Below are 17,792 nucleotides of genomic sequence, written 5' to 3'. Positions count from 1 at the left end.
CCTCGACGTTTGACTTACCAACTTATAATTATACAAGTTTCGGTTATAAATTTATATCCAAAGCGCGTGATGAAATTCTATCGTGGGTTGAAAGGGTTTGGACTATTGATGGAGTTTGTGGGTATTAATGTAGATCGACTATAGCAAATGATTAACCGTCGCTTCCAATAAACGACCCAAATAGTTATTTTCAGTCCATAGCGAAAATCGATTAATTAGAACAAAGTTATTTCACATTACTTATTTGTAATTAGGATCAGAATGGAGATTAAGACCAGCATCGTTTATTGAAAGCAGCCGTCAGTTTATGTATGCCAGAGTAGCGGATGGGTGGTGTTACTGATAGAAGGGTAACATATATTTTTTACTGGACCGAATAGCGTCTACGACGACTTTAGTTTCAATTTTCAGTTTTATGACACTTCCGTGTTCTGGTGTGTGGAATATTAAAAAAAGAGAAATTACTGGGCATTTTGAGAGCTAAAAACATGGTTCAAGATGAGTACAGTTCAATGCGGAAGGACTTTGTAATAATTATTGAAAGGGGAAACATTATTTACATAAAGACTTATTTCCTTCCTCAACCGTACCAACTGAAACAAAGGCTATTGGAACAATTGGTATATTTATTAAAACAAAAGCCTCTTCAATATTTATAATGAAGCCTCGAGATTCGACGTCATACAATTAAGAGTATTTCCCTTAGGAATACATTTTTATGTTAAACGAGCCGGGAATAATGAGTTGTAAATATACCCACGGGAATAGTCGGCGCAACAACTAACAACCGACCTATCGGTTAATGATCACTTGAGCCGGAGCACGCCGGGGAAATGTTACGGAGTGGCTCGCATGCACTCCGATTATAATCGGGGCGGGTGGGGATTCGTATATACATCTAAGGATTATACATAATTTCTACTGGGTTCTTTTCATAATTTATGTAAGTTACAAGTTATTTTTTTAAAGCCAATCGGCAAGGTTATTTGTAATGGTATTATATCCATGCTTTGATATACGATATGAGAATATTGATCGCTCAAAGTTAAGTGAAGTGTCCGAGTATTAATAATTTGGTGACCTTTTACTAAGTGATGTAGTAACAAACAACAAACAAGCTGATGTAATATTTCTTGATGCCAAATAATTGTCAATACAAGACATAACTCAACAGATTTATAATGCTTTTACATAGGATTCTAACGGCAAAGATAACTAAAGCGTCTTACCTGACGAACTTGGGAACAGAATAGGGAAAAACTACCTTTTTATGATTTTGAGAGGATACATAATATTATAAGTAAGTGAATTCTGATGGTCTAAAATAACCATCGCTTCTAAGTATTCGTAATATTAGAAAAATCATTAATACACCGACAGCTTTAATAGTAACTTGTAAGGAAAAATTCTTTTGATCCAAGCGTTGGTCGATAGTGAAGCTACTTCTTTGCTTCTATGAGACAGGTATTTTTTTATACAGGCTTGACAAAGTAACACTACTGCACCTGATGTTAAGTGGAATTGGATCTACATAAAGTGTGATAAGAGATAATAATTATCTCTCGCTACTTGATACAATTATGCTGGCTTGTTTAAATATGGTTACACACAGGCTGATGAGCGTGACACATTTACGGTACGATGGTCGTTATCTAGCGGATACAAATATAACCTGCGGTTTTTTTTAGAGACTTTCCCGCCCTCACACCCACCACTACAACTCCTGTAAGCCAGGATCAGCAGTGGCACGCATTTTGTGACACCGAGCAGTGAAGCTCGGCGAGTCTCAGGGAAAACTAATATGTCATTATCCCGCAACGAAATTAATCAAATAGAAAAAATAGGGAGGAGTTGGAAATATTAATTGTCCACTTCCCTCCAGAGCAATGCGGGTGACAAAATCATGATGTAAGGAGGCGATTTAACCTCAAGGATAGGGACGTTTACAACTAGATAAGCTAGTTATAAAGCACCACGGATAAAATTAAATGAAAGGGTCCTATCACATGAGCTGTTAGATTTGATTACAATAGGCATGGCAAAAACGCCGGAAAGCACGGAAATTCCGTCTAGTCTCAACAAGGTCCATGTAGTATACAACCCCAGATGTTATTTGCATACTGTTAAACATGATGTTGCGCTCTTCATGCCAGAGACCACACTCCCAAAGTACGTGATGAGCAGATTGTTCAACCTCGTAACCAGGTGTAGAGCATGGGCACGCAGGAGAATCAACCAGCCTAAATGAGAACAGTTTACCCTTAAAATTACCATGGCCGGTAAGAAATTGCGATACACAGTAATCTATTTCTAGCCAAGTTTTAATTAGGCGATCGCGAACGTACGGAAAGTATTTATATAAATGACGCCCTTTCGAAGACGAGTCCCACCTACATTGCCATTCATTTAATAACTCGTTGTGTACATCAGTGTGCGTTTTAAATAGTCTATCGATTCTTAAGAGCTCGCGAGACGTAAGAAACTTTTCCATATCCTCTCTGGTTGAGTAATACATAGCGGCGCGACGCTGTACCTCCAAATCGACAGGGAGTACACCCGCGAGGACAGGCAAAGCTTCTGTACTAACAGTTCTATACGCCTTGCACAAGAATATCAACGCCAATCGTTGACTCTGGAGCAGTTTCCTGCGCACAGCACCGATAGTTGCCCTATCGGCCCATACAGGTGATCCGTATGTAATGCAAGCTAAGTAAGTCGCTCCATAGATGATTTTGAGCGTAGTGAAAGACAGTCCCCATGTAGAGGTCGATATCCTTGTCAAGGCGTAAAAGTTACGTTTTGATTTTTCCCCGACGTTTTTATATGCTCTAGAAAGGAAAAATTTCGTTCTAAAATCAAACCTAAATAACAAACCGATTCTTTCCTTTTTACAACAATATTATTAAATTTTATTCGCGGCGGTGATTTTAATATACCTTTTAAAAGCAGTTGGAACGTTTTGTGAGGTGCGAATGTAAGGCGATTTCTTTCACCCCATTCAGATATTAATTGTAAACACGTATCCGCCAAACTTTCAAGCCCCGATCTACTATTAGATTCTATTAGTAAGAGGCCGTCATCCGCATATCCGGTTAAAGTGCATCCTACAGGTAAGGGAATTGAAAGAAAATCATCGAAGCTCAAATTCCATAAATAAGGACCTACAACTGAGCCTTGTGGACATCCCATACTCAGCGACTTCGACACGGCATGGTGGCCGAGTTTCAGTTTGGATGTTCCGTACGAGAAGTATGAGTAAATTAGGGAATATATATTCCTATAGCAGCCTCGTATTTTTAACTTAAGAAGTATCATAGGCCACCAAGCATTGTCGAAGGCACCGGAGATGTCTAAGAAGATACCGAGTACATATTTATGTTCCGATATACTTACTGTTCTTCTAACCGATATTGCCGCGTCTGTAGTCGACCTACCTATGGTAAATCCGAATTGATTTTTGTGAAATACTGGTCCGCCCGGTAGCAGACGAGGGACAATGAGGCGTTCTAGAAGTTTACCTAAAGATGGTAACAACGTAATAGGTCTATATGACTTGGGATCATCGGGAGCCTTGTCGCCACTTTTAGGTATTATTCGAATGAAACCGGAGCGCCATATTCGCGGAAATATACCTTCAGCAATACATCGGTTAAAGACAGATAGTAACGAATCTCCGGCTGATTTACACGCTTCTTTAATCATCTTGTTAGACACTTTATCCTCGCCGGAGGCTTTGTTTAACGGCAGAGATGCAACAATGGCAATAAATTCATCTAATGTCGCAAGGTTTGAGACTGGAGAGTTTGGCAATTCCGCGGCCCACATTCTAATTTGGTTGTGATAATTGTTGTCATTAATAATATCATCGGGTATAAGTGAATGCAACAGTGCTTCCGTAGTCTCCTCAATACCAGTCGTATAGCTATTATTAAATTTAATATTATCGATGTAAGATAAATTAATTGGTCTATTTGCTTTAAACTCTTGGTATAAAGGAGACCACGGGCCCTCCTTATCTAACCGCGCGGCGATTTTACGCAATAAATTACCTTTCGATTTTTGTACTGCTGCTCTATAGTGCGACCTGGCCATTTTAAGTTCATTAAAAGCAGATGTAAAAGTGTCACCTGTGACACAACGCTTTTAAGCCTATTAAACCTCCTGCGCGCCCTACGAAAAATTCGGCGTAGGTGGACTAGATTTTCGTTCCACCAATCACATCTACGAGTATTTGTAATTGAACCTCGACCGATAGCAACATCTGCACAGTATGTGAACGTGGCCGACATAAGTTCAGCACATGTTTCAGGTGAGAGATCATTGCGAGTAAAATCTCTGGCATGTCTAGCAAATAAAGAGCTAAAAGTCCCAGTTAGCCCCTTTAGTTTTATATCTAAAATCATAGTTGTTATGAATAAAACCTTGTGTCAATCTAGGCAAGAATTCGTACACAATCAGGCGATGGTCACTACATGACGCATCCGGCAGGACACGCCACCTATCAAGTCGAACGTCTCCACTAGAAAGTGTGACGTCAATAGAAAGACCTCGCCCGTAGGGCTACAGTATGTTGGTGGTGCATCGGGAGTATTGTGAATACCAAGATTCATCTCTGCGATGAAATCTTCGACGGCGCAACGCCGATCGGTATCGGTGGATCGATATTTGCCATACCAAAGAGTAGATGACGCATTAACGTCAGCGCCTATAATTACTTTACGACCTGCAAGTGATCGTAAAACCTGGCGGAGATGGTGTATATGTGGTCCTACCGGGTCCGAGTATTGAAAGTAACAGCTCACTATGAAAACCTTACAGCTCGGATTTGAAACCTCCGCGACTGCACAGTGTGACGTCATGAGATTACGCACTGAAGTTACAGTGAAATTAGAGTTCGCTACATAAATGCCAGCTCGTGAGCTGCTATCAAGCTGTACGACTCTGCTACGCAGTCGAGCGTGTTGATATTGTTCCTGTACAAGTACAACGTCGAGTTTATAATCCCGAACTAACGTATCTAATTCCGACGTCGCCACCCTATCGTTGTGGAGATTTAATTGTCCGATAATAAAGTTATCCATATTAAATTTATTTAATAATTAGTTGACAAAATGAGGGTTTCTAATTTATGTTTGTATGACGGACATTCCTGAGACCCACAGCGATGGTCGTGGGGTTTCTTAAAACGTTTGCAAGTTGCGCATACGGGCTTAAAATCACGATTGTCCTTATGTGGACAAGCCTTGGTTTCATGTGCCTCGGCACAAACGGCACAAGTTGGTGTTTTAATGGTGCAGAACTTATGCACATGCCCGTATTGTTGGCAATTGAGGCAGCGGACTATCTCCACGTCATCAATAAACCTGCAAGTTGCCCAATCTATAAATAGTTTCTCTTTGGTCGCAACTAGATGTTTTCTCACTTCCGAATCAATTTCCACGCCTATCCATTTACGTCCGTGTTCCAAACTACGTCGCCGAACGATTTTACGGATTTAATGAAATCGTCCTCCTTAATTGGCATTTCATCCTTAATATTTTGCCGATACAAAGCTGTTAAAAACGGTTTGTCTTCCATTGAGGATGGGACATCTTTAATTAAAATTCGCGGACGTCGACCTTTTGGTTTCTCTAAACGTAAACCAGCTGATTTTAATGCATCCACCGACTGGAGTTTGTGAATCTGACGTTCGTTGGCAACGCGAAGTACAACGCCAGCTTTCGCGGTTTTTAACGCCTACGATTTGAAACCCGTCGTCGCTAGGTTTAATTGCATTAAACAGCGCCTGTTTCGTGGCAGACGATGACGTGAGATCAGCTGTCCGCTCGCTAGTCGGGTAAGCCACTACGCACGGGAGAGGCGCGCGAGGCTCCATTGCCGGGGCTTGTTTTGGCAGACGGAGCTTAACGGAACTCGCGTAGGTCATTTTGCCGTCCGCTTTGGGTGGAGTATAACCTGCGGTTTGTAAGAGATGTATGAAGTAAGTACGTGTATGAGTATCTGGTCCCGGTAGAGTCCCCAGCACGCGGCGTACACGCTGACCAGCACGTCGGCGGCGGAGCGCGGCGGCAGCGCGCCGCGCGCCGGCGAGCACTGCAGCCGCACGCCCGGCGCGCGCACGTCGCACACCCACTGGTCTACATAATACAGCATACCATCATCACCATCAGCGACATATACAATGGTAATTGCAACTTTAAATAAACTATTTTATTTTATATATTTACGTGAAATACAATAGTTTGCCAGAATACGTGTTTTCTCCTTCCTGCAACTTAAGTGTCCTTCACGCTGAGAGATCAGATTTCGATTATAATTAAAAAGTACTGCATGTCCTTATTCCTTGCCCCAACTATGCGACTCTTACCAAATGGTTTCCAAACAATTACTACACGAACCATTGAAGGAATTCTAAGTGTTTACTTGGTTTTCCAATAGAAATGGCTACTCAGGTAGGACGACAATTTAGAAATGGTGCAAAACAAAATCGATATGACTATAATATTACACAATATAACGTTGCTCTTTATGACTGCATATTCTATGAAAACATTTCTAAAGCTTAAGAGATTAAAACCCAATATTGCTGTACAATAAATGCTAAATTTACTAAGTACTCAAGCCACTAATCGAATCTCCCTCTTGTGGTTTAACGGCGTCACGTGTTTAATCGCTCGTCAAACAGCGAATCCGCTCACGTCGTGTGAAAGCGAGCGTGGAAATCGCAGCTTGTCTTCGGCGGAGCGCGGCGCCCCGCCCTCACCCCGCCCTCACCCCGCCGTCACCCCGCCGTCACCCCGCAAACGCCACGCAGATGCTGACATGACACTTCACGCAATTTCACAACTAACTGAGAAAGTTCGTATGCTATTTTTAGCTTTGAAACAGTTTGAGAATATAAAACAGCCGCTTACTTTTCATACTAATAAAACTGGTTCTTGTTGTCTATAAGCAGGACCTACGACATTTATACATTGAAATTACTTTAAAATTATTAATAGGCACTGGTCTGTGCTTATAATCCTGAGACATGTATTCCATGTATTGCGAAATACTATACTGGCTTATACTATAAAGTCGCCAAATTTTGGGTACCGCTTACCGCTGACTGGGAGAGAATGCCCATGGCATTAAGTCCGCCTGTATACCTCGTGTACAAAGTGTTAATAAATAAATAATAAAATAAATACTACGGTGGTATTTATTTAGCCAGATTTTATACAGAAGTTCGTAACCAACATGCCTTAATATTCGTTAACGCTAATAGAAAAAAATATATAGAAACATCTTAACAATAAGACTAGCGCTAGGATAAGTCACTCCCAAACATAACGACGACAATCGTAACCTATTATGATTTCAGAACAAGGATATTATATAATGATGTTTACGTTGATGTATCAAGAGGTCTATATTTTGGTCGCTGGCTGCAGACCCGGCTAATTAACTCTTTCCGCTCTACTTAGAGGCACTGTAAGAGGAAGCACGCCAGTCGGAAGGCAGTAACGCGTAATGGCGCGGCAACAGCGAGATAACGTATGGAGATCGCTCGGTCTCGGGATACCGGACCTGCTCACTATTCACTACATGCAAATGTTACCATAAAATTTAATTTCGAGATATGCATGATATTATGATTTATTTTGTGTATTTTGGAAATGGATCTCGTGACGAAGGTGTCTTCATTTTAGGTTATAAGTTTAGTTATGAAATAATTTATTATTGCTAGCTTTGACAGTGAAGAAAACGTAAAACAAATCTGAATTAAATCAATCAATCATTACAGTTTTGTCCACGCTTACTGCTGAGCAACATTGTAAAGACGCTTTCATGTTACAATTGCAATAACCTTGAACCCAGGACACTAAGAATTGCGTTAATAAACATATTGTGTTTTCGTTTGCCGAACGGAAGATAGAGGAGTACTGTGATACTTGATGCTTCAATGTTTAATAGATGCGGCTAATAGAAGGCTCGCTTTGTCAATAAGCCGCATAAAATTTTCTGAAGAGAGTGCTCAAAAATAAATCGGCTGATTACCGGCAGCTTTAGTGAGAAAACACGAGGTGTTTACGCGATTCAGCCGTTTAGTATGCACGGCGTGATTGTAACGAAATTTCGCTTGCCGTGCGCCGCCTGTCCCGCCTCGACATTTTATTTACGGGTGCCTATGCCGAAAATAGAAACGAAACGACATAGTTAATAATAAAGACGAAATTAGAATTATATCTGTTTTAATTACAGGTAGTAATCATTTTATGAATAACACTAATATTCAGAGTACTATTGAAATATATTGAAACAGATATCATGGTGCTAAGATATTAGTATTCGCTTGCAAAGCGACTGTAAATAAGGCATTTGACCCACCATAATGCCTCACGTCAGTGTGTCGCGTTCTAAGATCAGTCTGTGTATATCCGTTTCCAAACATGCCAACATTATTGTACTGGCTCGCAAGAGGTTTCAGTTATTGATGTAATAAATACTAATATTGCAAATGTTTTTCTACGACAGGCTCTTTGAAATTTATATTCCATCGTTACAATTTTCGGCATAGCCACCCGGCGACTTCAGTCATGTATTAATTTTGTACAAGCTTCCGAATTTTTGCATAAGTTGACTAAATTCTGAACCATATAAAATCATCGTTAGTAAATTCAAATTCCATATTCAGAAATGTTATTGAACAGAAAAACCCAATAACACGGCTCGACCGAGTATTCAAACCCGAGGCAGCAGAATTGTAATGGTAAATGGTAGTCGTACTGCGAAACGAACACGCCACCAAGGCAGTCAAACAAAAAAAAATATCATTGTTACTTTATGTACTAGTGGACGAACAATAGGTAGTGAACTCTGCCGGCCTCCTTCGATACCAAATGTTCCGTAGATCCATCGCCGATTTAATTAAAAGAAAACGTTATTTGAGAGTGAGGATATCTCGAGCTCATCGTAATCTAACTACATTATTAACTCTACGTTAGTCCGATGTAAATTTATTTCAGATGTTTATTTTAAATCATAAAATATTTCAACAAAATTCAAGTGAAAGCAAACTTTTAAAGCTCCCGCCGCCCTTTGGAACGGTCCAGTCGTTTCAACCCGTCTGTAAACGTTAAAGGATTCCTGAAAAGTATTAGTTTACGTTTATACATTTTACGTTGGCTTTGGCACTAGTCATAAATATTTACGTTAGGTCGTTTTTCATTATAGAAGAAAATAAATGTTGTTCCTTTTAGACTCGTATTTTCTTATTGAAGTTTAATATTATCTTTTATTTGTTTAAAAAATATGTATGAGAATTACTCTTAGTAAATAGTCTTTCCATGTACCCTCACCCTAGTAAATTGTGGAGTCAGTACGATGAACTTTATGAAGGATGTTGTAGGAAGGATTTCACTTAGTTTTACGATCGGCTAACTTCAACCTCCTCTGGGGGATCCAACCCAGAATAAATTGTATCAAAGTAAGCCACGCAGAATAGAGTAAAATAAGGTAGTCATAAAGACATTTCCACATTAACACCATCTCATTTCTGATAACATACTGGCGTACAGAGCAAAAACGTCCCAAATGTTATTCTGATGACTTGTGAGTTATGTTCCCTCTCCACACCCTTAGGGTTTTTTCGAGTAGATGCTGATTACCGCTTGTGAAGTGTGAGGCGTCATAATAATATTACTCAGTGTCACATTAGGTACCTTATTAATTATATATTAGACTGCTTCGGCGATGTTTTTATATTGCGTGCGATATTTTAATAACGTAGTTTGTATCTAGACATTTTTGTATTAGTTTATTTGTTTTGCTTAAATAAAGTAAACATAACAAAACATACATACATACATTGGATATAAAAGCACGACGTGCGTGGCGGAGATGGCAAATGAAAAAATCAAAATGATAAATGAATAATATATTGTATTATGACTGCCTGGGTGGCGTAGTTGTATTGCATGCCCGGTACAATAGCGCTCTGAGGTCCTGGGTTCGAATCCCGGGTCGGGCAAAGTGATATTTGGGTTTTTTCTGCTCAGTATCAGCCCGGAGTCTGGAATTTGTGCCCGATATGGCGATAGGCTCGCCCCCATCACATCATGGGACGGAACATACTTGGCGAAAAGTGGGTGCCCTGGTTGTGCCTCTGCATACCCCTTCGGGGATAAATGCGTGAAGTTATGTATGTATGTATATTGTATTATTAGTAGGTAACATAAATAAGATACTTTTAATAGTAAGAGAGTCTGCATTTTTTTCCAGCGGCAATGTGTAAACATATTGTAATGCTTCAAAGTAATGAGCGCAGTGCCATACAATACTCTTTCACTCAAAGCTAGCATGTTGCAGTCAAAGTTTGCATGTTAGTTAATGTCTTTATTATAATATTGTGTCGCTTACCACAACGAGGGCACCCACCTGTCTACAAATTAAATTGTATAAAACAAAATAATCATATTAAAATAACAAAGTGAAATCTCTTTTTTCTAAAATCCAATTTTCCACGAGGGCTCTACGCGCTAAATCCTTTTTCCTCTGGTGCGAGGCCGCCCACGCACGTTCGTGTCTACAGAATTGTGGAAGATGACGCTTTTGATAGTTTGCCGTTTGTTTTACGTGTACAAATAATTGAGTTGATTATTAAATTATACTTTTCAATTCACAAATTATTATTATTATTAACCTATTGAAATATCTGTTATTGAAATTAAATTAATAACATTGTAAATTTCCAATATTGTAACGCTTGCAAAGACTTAGTTAAGTCCGTGCAATAAAATCCAATATACAAGCACTTGACGCGATACTTCAACGAGGCAATACGACGGTAGTAAGTACCGGACGCAATTCAATCTATTGCATTCCGTATTGCCGGTTATTTAAATGGAATAGTATCTGTATATATCTTTGTTTATTGTCATGGAATTTGGGTTGTTTTTGTTATGACTAGACGTAGAGGCTGTTGTCTGTATGTAATGTTTTCACATATTGGGTAGAAACGGTGGAGCATACTTTGGTGTAGATAAATACAATTAAGGCTATGTTTAATCCTTGTAATAAGCTCTTATGGAATTATTAAATGACACACGAGCTGATCCGTGACCAATAAGTAGCAATATAAAAAGTAAGGTACCCTTGAATCGATGGACGAAGTCAAACAAAGAGAATCGGTAATAACCGGACAAAATTTAAATGTTATTAAATTGTAACACCCTCCCGCCCGCACCGTGCTCCCCCTCGCGCGGACCCTCACGCGTCCTCACTGAGTCCCGTTTAAACGAAGCAAACACTATTACGTCTGTTTTGTTTCTGAGCCGAGAATATTAACCGCTAATTAAATTAAGGCATTTGTTTAAAGTTTGTAGAGCGCTATTAACACCCAGATACAATTAAGCAAAAATGTTTTAAACATTTGGAACAATGTACTGAATTGGGATCATTAGGGTCTATTTAATTATTAAACAAATGACTATCAAGAGACGACATTATCGCCTTAAAATCTAGTCACGAAAGAGTTTTGTGTTTCGCGTCGGCATCTTAAAGACTGAAAACAACAGAGATAGGCAGTTCGATCTTCAGATAATTGGAATTAATTTAGGAAAACACTTATCCTCGGAGATAAAATGTAAATCCATTATCAAATATCTATTCGTAAATACATATAATTGGATTCAAACAGTGTATACCACTTACACAACATTGATGCGAAATTAATTAGCGGCGAACCGAAATCAGATATTGCAGAGTTTGATTCGCCAACGTTAATTACAATCAAAATAACAAATCAATTTGTACCAATCTCGATTTCCTGTTTCATTACAGGTGAATTGATTATTTGTGATCCTAACTTTAATAATTCGAATAATGCCCGATTTTTTTACGCAACTAAATAACAAGACGAAGAAGCCGCTCGCCTGTTGGTAAGCGACCACTACCCACAAACAGTATCAACACTACCTGAATATTGACTTAAAACACTCCGAGGAACTGCTATGTGTCGCAGTATTTGGATAACACGGCGGCGTTATACGGTACAACTTCCAAAACGAAAACATTATAAGTTATAGAATTATTCGGTCATTCACATTGAATAATGTGTTTGCATTAAAATTGTCCAAAGTTGGGTTCCTAAAAGCCTGAGTGTGGAGGGGGATTTGCGAGGGTTCTCTGTTCAGGGACTGCGCCGAGAAAACGACCCAAATGCGGCCAGCAATTCACTTCCAGTACGTTTATTATTAAACGGGTAACCTGCCCTAGTTCTTTATTTTCATAGTATAGCTATATCACCGTTTGCTCTACACGCTTTTCCCCCGTCAATGTCCCTTCCTGGGATAAAAAATGTTTACAATCACTGATTCTAGACATCTCGTTAAACAAATAAAAATTTATTCAGCTTTACATAATAGTAGGCGTAGATTTTACACACACAGAGAGAGAGAGAGAGAGAGAGAGAGTGTGTATTGATGGAGATTGTATACAGCATGAATGGGCTCACACTACTGCGACAGTATTACGAAGAAACAAAAATTGTCGTGAAGTGGCATGTTTACGCCTTTGTTCACTACTTAGATTGCCCAGAGCCGAAACGTGTCGCACTCCCAATATTTTGATTGCTGTGAGAGGTGGGCACACGCAACCATTTGACCCACCAGCTTGCTTGCTACAAAAAATAGCCAAATAATAAAACAACACCCCCAGACGTATACAATAAAGCGTTGCATAAATTACCTAATTTTAAATTCAATTAGGCATTACGTATTTTTTGTGCGGACAATGACTCCCCCGCGCGGCGATCCCAAATTTTATTTCGCTATTTACGGACAGTAGCGAAGGTCGAGCTTATTTATAGCTGCTATTAATTAGGATTGTTTGGGATTTAATTTTAGTCTCTGTACACTAGTTTAATATTACAGATCATTTATGAATTTAAATATAATTTTATTAGGGTAACGGTGGTGTACATGCTGTGAAATGTGAACTGAGACTTGTGAAGTTTTTGGTGCAATTCCGCTTCTAAAAAACATTATTTTTCTATTTAGATATCGCTCAGTTATAAAAAAGTTTAAGTATATCAGAGCTATAGAGTTTATACCTGTCATCGGCTTAGAGGTCTGAAGTTAAATCTTACATATCAGATTTTGCATAATGGATATTTCGTATTATGGCACACAATGTGTTCAATTCTACACATCAGAATTCAGAGATAGGAGACCGGAGGTCATAAATCACCGGCTACCACACGGTAGAGGTAAAATCTCGGACATGAAAATTTGCGTGTCGGGTATTTTATGTAACACATAGTACATTGAATGCTATCAGAATGCAGAGTTAAGAAATCTGAGGATAAAGTAATCATATTATCCATAGAAATTGGTCATATAAGACATGAAGTTTACACTTGTCTTTGAGTTGTGCCCATTTAATTTATTAGTAATACGTCTTTTATCAAAAACCATAGCGACAGTTGAACTTTTATTTATCGTCGCCACGGCAAACTGGCCTCACTCCACCTGAAGTTAAATGAAGAAAACCAAAAACATCGACCGGCAAGATATGAACATCCCCGGACCAGCCTCCTTAATTTCTTCTTCATGCTCCAGTAGAAGGGCCGCAAGTTGTAGAAAGGAGGGAACCCGTATACTAGCAAACCGTTCAACAGCTCAATGGTGTGGCAGAAATATGAATTACCTTTTGATTTGAGTTGAGATGGAAGGGACCCCGATCTGTCACAGTACCTGCGTGGAGCGTCCTGCTGTGCACCCTCGGCCAGCGGCGCACGGCGCTGCTCCAGCGCGCGCTCACCGACGACTCGTTGCGGATCACCAGCCGCCGGGAACGAACTGGTACACACATATTTTAATATACTTTCAATTACATACATACTTCAAAAATCCACTTTTTAAAAGTTACCTTATGACTTTGTTGTTGTATGATAAGTTTTTACTTGAAGTCAGTAAGTACATGACGAGACGATAGCATCAAATTATAAATCAGACTCAAATTATAAATTCAAATTCCCAGGCGTGTTTGCACTAGTGCTAACCGCGTCGGAATCTAATTCCGCAAACCCCGAAGACCAAATTTATTCTGACAAGGATTTCGAACAGCTGCCAAAATGCGGTGCATCGCGGTTTGTACCGGTATGTCTTGACGGGTGAAATAAATAAACGATACCGGTCGATATCTGCTGATAGATCCCGAAATCCATTACAGAAAACCCTAATATTTTAGGATTTAAGAGAATTTAATGTTTTTACAAGTAAATGCGGAAACCACTCAAAAGATTTTAATGAAATTTAAAGCTCTTATAAACATTATCCTACAATGTTAAAACAAAAAAGTGTTTTATTTTCCGCGCAGTCATGCCATTGCCTCCTGTCGCTGGTACACATTCCCGTGGCGACATCGCGCCGCTCTCTTGTATCCTGTTATCTCCATCGCGCTGTCCCGGGAACAGTGACAAGTTCATTAGCGTGGTAGTTGACAGTAATCCCCCGGGACAGATAGGAACAGTCGGGATCGGAGATGCCCGTGATTAATAGTGCGAGCTTACGACGTGTCTGTGCAAACCCTTCTAATTGTGCTGGCTTAGACTTGAGACTCCTTGATATTGAGAAATTGTTCTCTACAAGTACATATTATAATTATTGACTTTAAAATATTACATTTAAATTGTTGGTATATTGTATTTGTACTTGGGTGAAGAAAGATTTTAGTGTAATAGTTTGTGACTCAAAATATGATTATAATTTTAAAATATAAGAATTGAGATGGCAAAAACTTTTAAAAATAACGTCAATGGCGTAGATGTTCTGGTTACATGCGGTACGATAGCTATGGTGAATTCTTGGGTTCAATTCTCGGATTTAATGGAAATGATGCTGAACTTTGCTATTCAGTATCTCCGTGGAGTCTGGGGTTTGTGCCTAATAGCTCGCCCCCTATCACATCTTGAGACGGAATACAAAGACGACATTGTGTGCATGCATGTGCCTGCACACAATGTCGTCGCAGTGTGTATATGTGTGTTATGAAATAAATCTTACTTGTAATAAAATAAAATAATATATTAACAAAATTTGGTATACTATTTACAAGTCGAACCTAATCAAGTCGTAACAAAAAGATCCCGAAAACATATAACATTGTTTGTGCTCAATGAAACCCACGGGAATTCCTTGTTACAATATTTACTCACTCAACATTCTCAGGGATAATGTCTGAATTACAATAAAAGCTCTCCCCTCTGAGGATGGACCAATTACAGCCGCATTTTTACAAGATGTTTCTTATTTAAAAGCACACAAAAGGCTGAAGCATAATAAAGGACACGCAAGATTAGAAGGTCGTTCGAGGGCTGCTGAGTCTCAGCTGTCTGTGCGAAGTAGCGTGCTTGCTGACGTGCAGGCTGACGCAGTCTATATTAGACTTTATAACGTATATTTTCCGTTTTATAGTTGAAGGAGTGAACGGAAATCTGTATGATTACACGGTTATAACGAAAAGAAAAGTTTTTCTAAATCGCATGTTAGGAAATACTATTATTCCAGATGAGAAAATAAAGGAAGAACTCTGCGATATAGCTGTAGTTCTAGTTTTTTGTCATTTGGCATAGTCTACATTGCTCAAGTGTACAGTGGAAATACAAATTTTCAATCAATAATCAACGTTTTGTGCCTCGACGGTCGCGAGTTGTTTAACTGGCTTCATTTTCTACATTATGCTGTGCTGTGTCATCTACGTGTGACCAACGTCTTAGTCTATACATCGGATGGAATTTGCGAGACGATTCCCAATGAAGCACGTGTAATATACCCGATCTATTTTTTGACAGTTATGTATTTGTAAAAATATGTTGTTGAATTTATTTATTTTGTTAACGTCGAATTATTCAAGATCGACAACCTGTTGATAGTACAAATAATTATAATTGTTTTTGTACACGAAAACTTAGTCGGGTAAAGGTACCTCAGGCGGCGCTAAGTGAGGCTGTTGGGTTGCGGTTTGAAGGAAATTAAGACAGAGATAATTACTGGGCTTTATGAGACTTAACGCCTGATATCTGAGTGTGTAAAGTAGTTTTATGCAGTATTTCATCATCAAAGTACTCAGTGACATTACGACAGATTGTGGGCAGTCGTAGTGCTCCTATTTAGTTTTTGGGCAAACAATTTTTCTCTCATAACAAACATTATTTTAAATACTCTTCGTTTTTAAACTACACGGCGCGGCGTTATTTTTATATTTTGTAATAATAATTGTTTTTCTAAACTTTTCTCATTTTGTAAATGCTTTTATGACGCAGATAGAACATTATATTTTTCTCTTTTTCATTTAACTAATAACATTATTAAGCGGCGTTGGTAATTTATCATCCATTTGTAAATACATTTTTTATTTAATTTTGTGAAAAGAAATATTTTTCGAGTGGCTTTATTTATGTTAGTTTTGCGTTTAAGGGGTTCAGAAGGGAATATTCGTTTGACAATATTCGTGAGTGGCAGAGGTGGCATGAATAGGTTAGCTCGACTGGAAGTGTACTTTGCGTCATAGAAAACCTGTTTGAAGTGGTGTGGCTGGTACTACAACTAATATTACTACTATGTTGGACTGTCAATAGTCTTTCTGAATGCTTGAGAAATTTCTATTCCTCTTCCAATCTCGTTTTATATTTATTAAATGGTATCATGTATATATGTTTTCTGGATGCATGACTGTCTGCGAATAGTGATGATAATTTACTATTACGGGACCCACCTATTCTATCACCAACTTTCTGCTAAGTATAAAAATTCAAGGGAAGAGTTCGAGCTAGTTAACCCGGCTTCGAAGGCACCGATATATATCGTATTGATACAATATGCTGTATTTAAAAAGCAGTACCTGTTCTGAGCGGCAGGTCCCTGAACTGCAGACAGATCGGTTCGTAGTGGTCGGGCAGTAGCGGCTTGACGGAGCAGCAGCACGGGCACACCCTCGTCAGCGCCGGCGGCTCCTCCACTGATCATCACACATCATATCACATTAAAATTAATATTATTACAGGAATAAACAAAAATGTTAACAAAAGTTTTATTCCTGAAGCCTGTTATTAAAAGTTGGACTCGTATTTCTTCTAAAGCGCATATAAATACTTTTATTATTTCTGTCGTTAAATATACTATGGACCTCAAAGCCCAACATATTCTTTTGATCCTTTAAATGAAATAAAACATAAGTCAATTGCCAATTAAATGGATCAGACCTAATCATAATTTGGAAATGTAGGTGTAATTGTTTTCAAAATTATGAACTATAAAAATTTCCTGCACCTACAGGGGTCAATTGCTCTTGAACTATCAAAAATTCACTCTCTAGAGAAGCAAACAAGGAATCCGGACAATATTATATTTCGACCATAAGTCTGTCAAGTCGAAGATTTAGGGTCAATTTAACAGATAACATCAGCTTTACTGCCGGATGAAATGGGATCTATTTTCCTTTACTTTCTGCGGTTATAAAGTGTCAGTAATTCATTGTTTCCTCAACTACGAAATGTGATGTTATGAAATTGTTTTTGTGTACTTGCCTTTTGCTTTATAATAAGTGCTAGGAACACACTTGGGTATTAAAGAGGTGGAGTTTTGGCTTTTTATAGGGAAGAAAATTAGAAATATTATTTTTAGGTGATTTTAATTCAAAATACACGAATCGTTTAGAATTTGACAATAGTATTTTCGATCGTTACTAAAGGTAAGCTCCGGTAACTGAAGGATCATTTGCACTTCCATCTTACTTATACAAGCGTGAAC

The 17,792-nt window shown here is 38.8% G+C and overlaps 2 protein-coding genes across 2 annotated transcripts in view; both read right to left on the bottom strand.

The window, feature by feature from the left end:
• Nucleotides 1-17,026, bottom strand: part of LOC115442931 — a 101,308-nt gene extending 84,282 nt beyond the window's left edge. Inside the window, exons 1-3 of the mRNA XM_037438466.1 lie at nt 16,885-17,026; nt 13,737-13,841; nt 5,989-6,137 (exon numbers count right to left, since the gene is read on the bottom strand). The gene's annotated coding sequence lies outside the window, so the exon portion shown is untranslated. The remainder of the gene's footprint in view (nt 1-5,988; nt 6,138-13,736; nt 13,842-16,884) is intronic.
• Nucleotides 1-17,792, bottom strand: part of LOC115442940 — a 111,050-nt gene that overhangs the window by 8,032 nt on the left and 85,226 nt on the right. The window contains exons 28-30 of the mRNA XM_037438465.1: nt 16,885-17,001; nt 13,737-13,841; nt 5,989-6,137 (exon numbers count right to left, since the gene is read on the bottom strand). Of these exons, the coding sequence (XP_037294362.1) occupies nt 5,989-6,137; nt 13,737-13,841; nt 16,885-17,001 (371 nt within the window). The remainder of the gene's footprint in view (nt 1-5,988; nt 6,138-13,736; nt 13,842-16,884; nt 17,002-17,792) is intronic.

Source organism: Manduca sexta, chromosome 14 (assembly GCF_014839805.1).
Source record: "Manduca sexta isolate Smith_Timp_Sample1 chromosome 14, JHU_Msex_v1.0, whole genome shotgun sequence".
Lineage (NCBI taxonomy): Eukaryota > Metazoa > Arthropoda > Insecta > Lepidoptera > Sphingidae > Manduca > Manduca sexta.
This window is presented reverse-complemented; position numbering and strand designations above follow the sequence as displayed.